Source organism: Atractosteus spatula, chromosome 26, assembly GCF_055471065.1.
Source record: "Atractosteus spatula isolate fAtrSpa1 chromosome 26, fAtrSpa1.hap1, whole genome shotgun sequence".
Classification (NCBI taxonomy): domain Eukaryota; kingdom Metazoa; phylum Chordata; class Actinopteri; order Semionotiformes; family Lepisosteidae; genus Atractosteus; species Atractosteus spatula.
Genome location: NC_142731.1, coordinates 2,963,912 through 2,975,572, shown reverse-complemented (window position 1 = coordinate 2,975,572; position 11,661 = coordinate 2,963,912). Strand labels below are relative to the sequence as shown.

General features: G+C 37.8%; 1 protein-coding gene across 1 annotated transcript; it reads right to left on the bottom strand.

Moving 5' to 3' along the window:
* Nucleotides 1–5,439: 5,439 nt before the first annotated feature.
* psmc5 (proteasome 26S subunit, ATPase 5) lies at nt 5,440–11,382 on the bottom strand. The gene is made up of 12 exons (XM_088906440.1): nt 11,327–11,382; nt 10,403–10,474; nt 10,118–10,187; nt 9,733–9,830; nt 9,386–9,442; nt 8,920–9,150; nt 8,206–8,332; nt 7,686–7,876; nt 7,278–7,376; nt 6,682–6,792; nt 6,018–6,104; nt 5,440–5,600 (listed from the first exon to the last, which is right to left on the bottom strand). The coding sequence occupies exons 1-12, from the start codon at nt 11,348–11,350 to the stop codon at nt 5,547–5,549; spliced, it is 1,221 nt and encodes a 406-aa protein (XP_088762566.1). The 5' UTR covers nt 11,351–11,382; the 3' UTR covers nt 5,440–5,546.
* Between the last annotated feature and the right edge of the window lie 279 nt (nt 11,383–11,661).

Sequence of the window (11,661 nt, the reverse complement as noted above, 5' to 3'; positions counted from 1 at the left end):
AACTTCAAGCAGATAGCAGGTCTAGAACTGAACCCAGGGCTCCGGGGCTGGGAGGCAGTAATCCTAACCACCTTGCCACCCTCTAGCATCACCAGAATATCTATATTTATAAGGTGTGTACAAATATTTGTCCTATTAACTTTTTCAAAAGAGCTTTTAATGGAACAGAGCTACTCATGTAAAGTTTTAATTAAATGTAAAATGTGTTGTTGTTTTTTTCCAAAATTAACTAATTTGGATAAACTTTGAATACTGTACTTAGTCCGGTATTTGTATGGTGTGTGTCTACTTATAGCAGTTCCAGAAAAGTTAAAGTTAAGCAGTTAAAGTGACTCCCAGTGTTTTGGTTAATACTGTAAGTGGTGAAAAGGTGTGTAAACATTCCATAAGATCACCAGAGCTCTGATTATTCAGCTAGGAAGTGGTTAAGGGGTTAAGAGCAAAACTGGGTTAGGCAGAGGGCTGACACAGTCTGTGCTTGTTCTTTGTGTCAGTTAAGGGCGAAACCAGCAGAACAGGACAATCCAGTCATCAGAGTCTGTTGGTACTGCCTGCTTAGCCCTCAGCTTTCAGTGTAATAAAACCTGCAACAGGAACATCTGCTGCGTTCACGTCAAACACTTGTAATCTCAATCTTAACAGACCCATCACACTGAAGGCATAACAGGAAAAAAAGTGTGCAGCACACAGTATGTATATTTATCATATCTGACATTTGGTTGGTTTGTGGCAACTATGGTTTTCATCCAGTGTTGTTTCCTTAACAGTACAGATATACTGTAACAAGCAGAGATTCAATCCAACATGGCCACTTTCTCTTTGCTCTTTTGCTTTAATAGAATCAACGGTGGACATGACAAGATAAATTCTGGAAAACTTTCAAAAATTTTGGTGGCTGCACCATGTGACTTACAAGTATTTATATCACTCATGTGTAGGTCCATAACAGGTCTTTACAAAAATCTAAGGTTCACATGAACGTCTGAGCAACTCCATTGAATTTAGTTATCGGATTTTGATTGGAGCATGCTGGTCTCCCCAGATTGACAAAAATATACAAAGTCAATAAGGTTGAAGAGGGTTCAATTTAATAAAAAAAAACCTTCCAATTTTATCTCACTAAGTCTTGAGATTTTAGAAGTATGGCATTTTAAGGCAAAAACAGACTCAATTTGGCAGCCCTGCCTCAAGCACAGCTACTGCCCATGAATATTTGTCACTCCACAGTGCTTTTCACATATTTGGGAAGTTGTAACAAATTAGCTGCAATGGCTTTAGTAGAATTTTTGCTTTCAAAAGGAGACTTTAATTTTCATCCTTTGGGAGGCAGAAGGAAAAGAAATGGAAGCCAAGAAGGAGCTTAATGTGGGAAAAGTTGCTAACTATGACAAGTCCAGAAACATTTTTGAGTCTTTGTTCTAGAAACTGGAGCAGTGGGTGGTGGTGAATGATATAGGATAGAACTAGAAAGTTTTTTTGTTTTGTTTTCTTAATGTGAACAGCCCCCAAGTGTAAAGTCTGCTTAAAGATTTAGTAGTGCCTGCCAAGACAAAGGCTAAACCATGTAAGGATCTCAGGGACATGTTGCTGACTCATTATTGGCCATGGAGGCTGCCAATTGCAGAATGAAACAGATTCCAGAGATCTGGTTAAAAAGACAAGGGCAGTTGCGATTATACTATGGCACCGGAGAAATGGTCCACTGTTATGACATCTATGAGATCTCTTTATATTTCATGAGACAGATTTTCTTTTGGCTAAAGGGGGAATCTATTCAGAAGCAATGGAAACAGAAAGGAAAAGATCACAAAGTGTTCTCTGGCCAAGGCCATCAGACACATGAATAAAACAATTAAATATTTGATAACTGAGAAGACTATGGCAATGGTAAAAGCTACCAGCATCACCAAAAATGCAGGGAACATACAGTAAATGACAGCATGTCAGTGAAGTGATAGTACTGAGAGCACAGGGAGCATGCCCTTTGATACAGTACTTACTGAGCGGCAAGATCAAGTGTAGCTATCTCCAGACCCTCCTCACAAGATGGCCCACTGCAACACTCTATTACTCTTAATGCCACTGAGACAATGCTGTTTGAATCATTTAAGGAATCTTTCTGAAAGGCTGAACTTACAGCTGTGGTTCTTTGAACTAAATCTGATTTCTATGTTAACCACTTTAGTGTTAGGGCAGAATAATTTCCTGAATAAGACGTCTAGGTCCGACAGAGCAGTCTATCTCTGCCTTGTCTGTTTAAGTTTGGTTGTTAGTCAGTTCGGTGAAAAAAGAACTGGATTATGCTTTTTGACTGCTTCATTAAAGAGGGAGGAGTAAAAGAAAAGATCACATAGCAGACTGTAGTGGAGTTCTACCTCCCCCTTGTGTTCTAACAGAACCGGCAGATGTTAAAAACGTGGAACTGGTTTTATGTATGTGAAAAAAGAGGAAACATAAAAGTGTATGATTCATAAAGCAGAACGTTACTTGGATTATTCTCTCTAACCCTAATATTCCAAAACTGTTAATTCTAAAGAGGTATCTGAGAGCACAATTAGATTGTTGCTCTAAAGATGCAAATTTTCCTTCTGTAGCACAATTCACTTTGGATGAATTTTCATGGAAGTGCTTATTCTGTTCATTCATTTGGTGAACCCATATTTAAAACATTTTAAACTTGTAGATCTAACTTGTACAGTACCTTGCAAAAGAATAGCAATGTCTTATTTTTTAAATTAGAAATGAAGTCAACATTTTCCAAGGGTTAAAATAAAGTCAGAAAAAACTAAAATGTTGACTGTATGAGGCACACGGTGGCACAGTGGTTAACATTGCTGCTTCACAGCACTGGGGTCCTGGCTTCGGTTTTAGACCAGGGTGCTTTCAGTGTGGAGGCTATATGTTCTACACTGATGCAGAATAGAAAAAAACATCAGGGCTATTTTGGTCTTCTTAGCACTCTGCTCCTAGTTGTGACAATGTTGTTTTCAAACCCCACCATGAGCTTCAGAACACCACTTGGTTTCTTGTTTCAACAGGCCTATTCCTTAGTCTAACCACCATTTGGAAGTTAATGAATCTCACACATTTTTTTGCAAATATTGTTTACAGTATTTATGTACCCTGGCAATGCTTTTTGTCAATCTGATGCCACATGCTATATTCGGTGACCGATTATCTTCATTATAATACACATGGCTGACATCACAATATCAAAAGACTATCATTGTATTTGTAGTACTCCTTGCTCCACTATACTCTTGAACCCACCCTACTTTCTGTAGGCCTTGAGCTGCTCCCATCTATGGAAGACTGAGCAGTCTCCTCCTGCCTCAATCTTTCCTTGTTCATTTTCTCATTTCAAACTATTACTACCAACATTACACCCACTCTTCAATCACAAATTCTCTTTAAGGAATAGGAGTCTCCTTATACTGCATGTTCCAAGCCACCCAGCTAACCATCTCATGGTTAAACATGTCTCTACTGGCTGATCCTTTTTGGCTAGGGAATCTTTTCTATAAGGAGTCTTGACATCCCTGACACAGCAGCAGCCAGGCTAGCCATTTTCCTCCTTTCTCCCATGCTGTCCTTCTACCTTTTCTACAGGAAGGTACTCCCCCCCCTCAAGCTACTCCTACATTCTTTTGTGAGAGGATACACTACGTTTTGTGCCACTAACACCTTTCAAGAGCCCCAGTCCAGCAAGCCAGCTCTGGTCCTCTGAAGTTCAGTTCTTCCCTACTTGACCTGCAAAAAAACTATTACACCTGACACTGAGTACAGCCTAGTTAGCCCCTGTCCGCTGGGCCATTGTTCTCTCCTTCTTGGCTAAAGGCTAGATGCAAACTAACTCCTTTGGCCCCCCAGCTGGTCTTATAAACGTCCTAAATTGCCCTCAGGGGAGTGGTTAATTCCTCTGACAACCTATCCAAACAGCTCTGAGTGCTAAGGACTCAATCAGGCCAGCTGTGTCTAATGTAGCTACAGCTTTCAATTATCAGGTGGCCATCTTGGATCAAAGCCACACCATTAGACCTGGATTGTGAACCACAATAGTAGTTTCCTCACTGAGCCACCTCTACTACATCACAGATTCATACAAGGAACCCCCATGGTACCATGTTAATAATGAAAGTGTAAAAGTGTTGTCTGAAACCAGAAAATGAATCTTTTTTTAAGTTCATACAGTAGTAGCATTGTGTGTTCCTCAGTTCTGAAAAATGTGATTTACTGTACATTCTATTTACCTCTTTGGAGCCAGGTTTTCAACTACAGTGTAGTTTAACTACAAAATATACTGAACTGTCCCATTTTATAATCAGTTTATTCAACTTTCAGTTGTAACTAGTTTTCTGTACACTTCTTCAAAGTATTCTACTTTATATCCCAGAAAAGTATATTTAAAGTTAAGCTGTAATGAAATAGCAGTATTGTTGATCCTCTTTAGCTCTTAAAACTATGCATTTCAGGTCCTCTGTAATTTTCATGTTTTTTTGGAACACAACTGGTTTATGTATACTTGTCTGCATTTAATTGTTCAGAATACCTCTGACTTTCCCAGTAGCTTAAAAAAGCAACTGTATTAAAATTCAATGTGTTGGCCCAGCTTTCATCCCAACTCATGCTTGAAAATAGTAGTTGTTTTTTGGAGAATATTAAATATGTATCACTTTTCTTCAGGTTCTGATGATTTCTTCTTTCTTCTTTGATAGCAGTGTCATTCCCTGTTAGCAAGGAGTGTCGAGTGTCAAAAAGCAAATTGAGAGGAAGTCTATTATGAAAAGGATCTTTGCTCATAACACTAGCCTTTCATTTATGCTATGCAGCACATGACTTAAAGTTCACCTTATAATTAAGAAGGTTTATAAACACCTTGTGCTTATCATTTCCCTCAGTCACATTGTCTTTTTTGCATTATTTGAATACATTAGCATAAATCTTGCATGTAAAGCAGGCACTAATAAACCCATCATCTTATTCTTGAGGCAAATATCAGCACATGTCTTAAGGAACACCTTATCATGCAATGGTTCACAGTGTGGCCCTTGTCTTTGGATAAGACACTGCATTAGGACCTTAAGTAAATGAGGCCCTAGATTCTTTAACACCTCCATTAATCTTTACTGACTCATGCTGCATGTTGCAGGGATCTGGCAGCCATGTTGTTTACGACTTATTACGTTATGCTATTTTATGACTGATGTCTGCAAATAAAATTTCTGAATCCCAGTTTTAAGCAATGTCCTGGACATGAATGGAAAATGGGAAAAGCAGATGACAGCTCACAAATGTGGTGCAGTGAGTGCTTTAAAAAGACTCATAACTGCCTTAAAAAAGACAAAATAAGAAATTGTATATGCCTTCTAGCATACAATGGTAAAAAGTCTTTCCTGTGTAACTCTGACCTTTGCTATCAGAGACTAAGCAAGAAGATTCTTTGTGGAATATACATTTATTGAGATTGTAACACATAACAACAAAAGGAGAAAAGGGGAAAAAGGCAACTGGGATGCAAAACCATCCCAAGCCTGTCATCACAGGATCTATTTCCAGAGCTTCTTGATGGACATATTCTTCTCACTGTCTTTCTGCATGACCTGGTAAAAAACAAAACATGGGATTAACTTCAAACTCGGTTTTACTCAATTAGAAAAAAAATCAATACTTTTTTTCAGGATGCATCTAACATTTTTACTGGGGAACTGGGGAAAAAATACCCAACAAAATCTTTTAGAATTGTGTACAACATTGCTCTGCTTTTATAACCTCTAAACAAAACACGGTACTAACTGGCATAAGGGTTCACATATTTAAAAAAAATATGTTAATATTATTCATTGTTGTAAGTTACACATGGATTTTAGTTACATATAAAAATATAAATTTACCAGAGAAGAATTGACCGCACATATGAATATATGTCTATATGTCAGAATCAAAAGAATATTTTGGAATAGGAAAAACCAACTGCAACATTTCTCTTATAAAAATAAAATAACAAAACACAATCTTACTTTAGCAACAGCCATCTCAAAATCTTCTTGTGTTACATGAACTCTCCTCTCTCTCAGTGCATACATGCCCGCCTCTGTACAAACCCCCTGTGCAGAAAAAAACAACAGGATTAACTTTCCATTTACTGACCAACCCACAGACTCTGCATAAAATAAGCTTTATGTGTTAGCTAGAGGTACCACCATGGACACTCTGATATTAAATAGCACTGTAAGTTGAGCAGTAATAAACAGATAGAACAGCTGGGGTCTCTGAAAGTAGGCACTTAAACTTTAACAGAGACTTCAGAGTAAGAATTGCCATTCTTTGTGAAATGGCTGCTGTAATCGCTGCTTTGTGAACTCCTGGTGTATTTTTTCAATTTAACAGATGATCTTTATGCGCAACTTCATCTAAATATACTTTAACGTGTAAACAAATTATTATTTTTTTAGTCCCATTATCATTATTTATTACCCATCATGGTTTTAATTTTACTAATGATTTTAAAATCTTAGTGAACAAATTTAGGAATGTTTGTGAATGAATATGCTGCCACCTAGTGGAATGCAAAAGTTACATGAACTTCTGCTACATTTGTTACCCAGGTTACTTTCTTTTATATCGATCCAGGTTTTACCAGTATACTCATCAAAGAATGGTCTGATTTCTCAGTGAACCTACCTTAACCTCAGCTCCTGAAGCCCCAGGCATAAGTTCTGCAATCTTGCGAAGATTAATGCCTCTCGTCAGATTCATTTTGCGAGAATGAATCTTCAGAATATCCAGACGAGCCTATTGTGAAAACAAAGTTAGTCACTTCTACTACTTTCCTAAGCTGTGAAATTGTCACCACAGCTGATTTACCATAACCCAATGTCTGAATGGCAGTAAGATTATAATTGCTTTTTACACTGCTGTTAATCAAGGATAAATGGCTTGTTCTTCCTGTCACACACCTATACCAAGTGTTATGTATAAACAACTAGTTTCAAATGTATCCAAGTGTAATTCAAAAAGAGTTGCAGGTATAAATAATAAGGTGTAAGTGATTATATATTTAACAGACTGTGATGTTTAAAATGAAAAGACTTCCATATTTTTAAAAAACAAACCGATCTATACCAGTGTTTAACTGTTGTCTCATACTTTTTGAGCTGATCAGGAACAATCTAAAAGGAGATCTTAAAGCCACTGAATGGCAGTTTTGATGTGCAACATTGACTAAGACAGACTTATGTGAATGGTAACAATGTGATTATGTTGCCACAAGAACTTGCCTCTTCATTAGGTGGGGGGAACTCGATTTTTCTGTCAATCCGGCCAGGTCGAAGCAGGGCAGAGTCCAGAATGTCAATTCTATTTGTGGCCATAATAACCTGCAGTCCAAAATAAGAGGGATGACAGGCGATACACAACAGCAAGCTTTGAACAGCAACATGGCAGAATATGTTTTAGGAGTAACTAAAGTAAGCAATGTTTGTAATATAAAGAATAAAAGGATGATGAATGAAGGAAAAAGCAACACCCCATTTCGGTTTTTATGAATTTGGACATCCACATCACAATCGTGAGAGGATATAACAGAAGAAAAATCAGTATAAGAGAACAAGCAAAAGACAAATGAAGAGCGAGAAGAGAGTAATGGGTCAATCCTGATTGGATATGTAGCCTTCACTAGTACTCGCCTTGATATTCTTGGTGGCCTCAAAGCCATCCAGCTGATTCAGGAGCTCCAGCATCGTCCGCTGTACCTCGCTGTCCCCACCAGATCCCCCCTCCAGACGAGACGACCCAATGGAGTCAATCTCATCCATGAAGATGATGGAGGGGGCATGTTCCCTGGCCATGACAAAGAGCTCGCGCACCATACGGGCCCCTGTGACACAGATGAAGTGCCACATCATCAGCGTAGCCATTAGTGAGGTTGCCCATGTTGTCTGTTACCCACCCAGCAATATTCAATAAAACACAACGAATAGACAGATTTTTAATTATTCAACTAAAAACCCGTTTTTTAGACGCCATTAAAAATATCATACAATGCAATTACCATTAAAACACCTAGCTGTTGATAAATCAGCAGTTAGTCACTGAATGCTCAAAGGTGACCTTGAAATGAAGAGTTTCATCCTAAGAGGTGGAAAAAATAGCCTACCAGTGGAGCCTGTCTCTCCACCTATCAGACCTTCTTTTAGCTGTTCTTACCCTCTCCAATAAATTTCTGCACCAGCTCTGAGCCAGAAACCCTAATGAAGGTGCAGTCTGTGTGATGGGCAACCGCTCTTGCCAACAAAGTTTTTCCTGTTCCTGGGGGACCATACAGCAGCACACCCTTAAAGACAAGATCACACTCATCAATATCTTGTTGTCCTGTATCACAGATGGGTTTCAGGTTCTTTGTTTATTTTTGATCCCAGCACTTTTTTTATAATTACATTTATGCACCATTGTGAAAAAGGCAATATAATACTCACAAAACATCTACATACTAGTCTATGGTAACAATTACTGCAATCTAAAACAACTGTATTTGGGCATTTAGGTGATCCATATCTCCATTAAAAATCATGTGCTTCTCTATTTTTGTAAGCATAATTAACTCATTAATTTACTCACTCCATGCCCAGTTCAATAGCATAATCAACTGATATTTGATCTTAGAGAACAAAAGATGCACATTATTTTTTCTAACATGCACAGTTAAACTGTTTATTTTCAAGCGGTCAACCAGATTGGCTTCAATTTTATGCAATAAGAGGTATTGTAAACCCAAAAGCTTTATGTCAGTTTTGCTAGTTTGATGCAACATAATGATAACAGTATTCAGAGGAATTGAAACATTACAAAACACTACAATGAGTTGTCAACTTGTTAAAAATGGGAAAAACACATTAGGAGAAAAGGCCAAGAGGTGGTCACCTTGGGCTGAGCAATTCCGAGTGCTTCGAAGAGCTCAGGATGCTTGACGGGCAGCTCGATCACTTCTTTGATCTCCTTGATCTGCTTGTCCAGGCCACCAATCATCTCATAGGTGGAGTCGGGGACCTTCTCCACCATCATGAGAGACACCAGGGGATCCACTTTGTTAGGCAGGATCTTGTGGAGGGTGTAGCTGTCATTCCGCAAGGCTACACGGCAATTCGGTGTGACCTTCAGAGAGAAGGTTGAGAACTTATTGCCAGAACTGCACCTGCCTATTTACTCTTTAATTAAGAAAGGTATCAAGACTCTTTAAATATTGATGGTAAATGATTTAAGTGTTCAATATAGATAAAATTATAGTCGCTTCATATTTTTAAAACTGTTTCCCACCGGTCATTCTATTACCAATGGATACCAAGAGTCATTTAGTCCCTAAGCAAAAAACACAAAAAGCAATACTCACATCATTGATGTCAATGTTTTTATCCACATCCACCACAAACTTTCCTTCTGGATGAACCTAAAGACAAAGCAGATTTCTCATTTTACAACAATGCCAAAATGACTCCAAACAAATACTTTCAACGATAACAACAAAAAGCCAATTATTTTTAATGCTTTATAGACTCGTGCATAGTTTTTAGAAATTCCAAACAGACATTCTCCAAATGACCATGTCTCTGCTATATTTGGATGAATACTTGCTATAGTGCACACCAGTATATCTTCAAATACTGTTAATGTTAATCATGCAATCAAAAACTTTCTCTTGGCCATTCCTCACTGAACAAAGTGACAACAAGCACGCACCTTGACCAATACTTTCTTTTTGTCCATGGCCCTCACGACCTCTCCGACATAAGACCCTTGTTCCTGCAGCAGCTGGAGCTCCTCACGAAGAAGGCGCACTGACAGAGAAAAATACCAGTATATTCTGTGCAGTCTTTAAGAAATACAGCTACACACAAGAGAAGGCCATTCAGCATAGGAACTAAAAAGCAACTTTTGTTTTTTGACAGGATAAAAACATTTGAAAGCTAATAATTTACTGTAGGCTATTTAAAAAAACTGAACAGAAATCAATCTAGAAACGTTTCCTAGCAGGAGAAAAGTCTGCTGGCCAAAGAAAATTACGCCATAAAATGTCTGTCATATTGACAAATGGAATTTGCTCTATAAAAATGAAAAAACATACCTTTTGCATTAAGCTCATTTCTCTGAGCTTGAAGACGTCTCAAATTCTGGCTCTTGTCGTTTACTGTCAGCTAATATAAAAATAGACAAAAATCAGACCAGGAGTACGAAGTACTGTACACACCATTCCTGAAATGGCTTGGCAACATCAAACTCAAAGGAAAGGATATTTTATACTGGATTGCACTTTACATAATAAATACAATTATTTGTCAAACTTGCTCATTCAAAGAATGTGAAAAGGCTCATTCTCCTATCTTTTCAATATATCCAGTAGATTTCTTACCTGAAGCTCTTCTATTTTGGACAGGTAGTACTGTCGGAGCCCAGTTCCTCCTTTCCCTTCCTCCATCTCCATCTACAGAACCGACCAATAAACTATTATTGTGGAATATCAGGGAAACAGAACACGTCGATGTATTTGATATAAAGGAACGAGCTGATTTAAAGACACGTATGACTCTTCAAGGCTACTGTTTGTTTTTGTTTGCCACACTGAACATAAAAAACTAAAATTATTTCTCATTAAGAGCGAGAACGCAAAAATATTGGTACGATTCATTTATTATCCTGGTCGGTAGCCCACAGTTTTTGAAAGACTGTTCTGTTGATCAGAAATATGTAAAAACCGTTGAACAAATAATGTGACCTTAATTAGGGGGGGGGGGGGAGGACAACATTCACAAGTTTAGCTAAGAACTTGATTCTTGAAACAAAGAATATTTCAGATAAGTAAGTATTTTAATATTTCCCATCAATGTATCCAGACGCATTGGTACTCTTGAAGCTAAGTCACGTATTTTAAAACGATGAGCCTTATCTTCTTAGAAGGTGTAAGTGCATTATTTAGTAAGGACAACAACGAACGAAAAAAAAATACCAGCCTTCGCTAGAGAGTGTTTTAAAATAAAATAAAAGTATTCATCAGGGATTCTGTCATTAAAATGAAATCTTACATTTTAATCTTTCCGATTCTGATAAATGATCAACATCATGATTGGTAAAAGACACAGAATGAGACAGCAAACCGGCTAGCTTAGATCTGTGACACATACTATGACAGATTATTTTATTTTAAAGGGAACTGCTTCAAAAATAAACACAGGATTGCAACTTCCAAATAAGCACACTATACATAAAATCTCCACAAACATGTTCACGCTCCCGTTAATACAAAAAATACCTTTAAACTTATATCTAAAACACTTACATGATCTAATCCGTCCAGCGCCATTTTGTACAACTAAACTTCCTTTAAAACAGGACTCGTTTCCTGCTAAGACGGAACACCACAGTCCTCCGACGTTCCTTACGAAATCCAGCGCCCCCTGGAGGACGTCCTGATGGTCAGATCATAAAAATACTGTATTCTTTTCATGTGCAACCTGCATGTTTGTACTAGAGTAGCTCTAACATAAATTGAGACGCAATGTTTCATTGTCACATTATATTATTTTAATTTAACGGTAATTTAAAAGTCTATTCTGTCTCAGATTTTGTCACCTTAAGTTTACTTGAACTGGTTCTAGTGACGCCAGTGTTTGC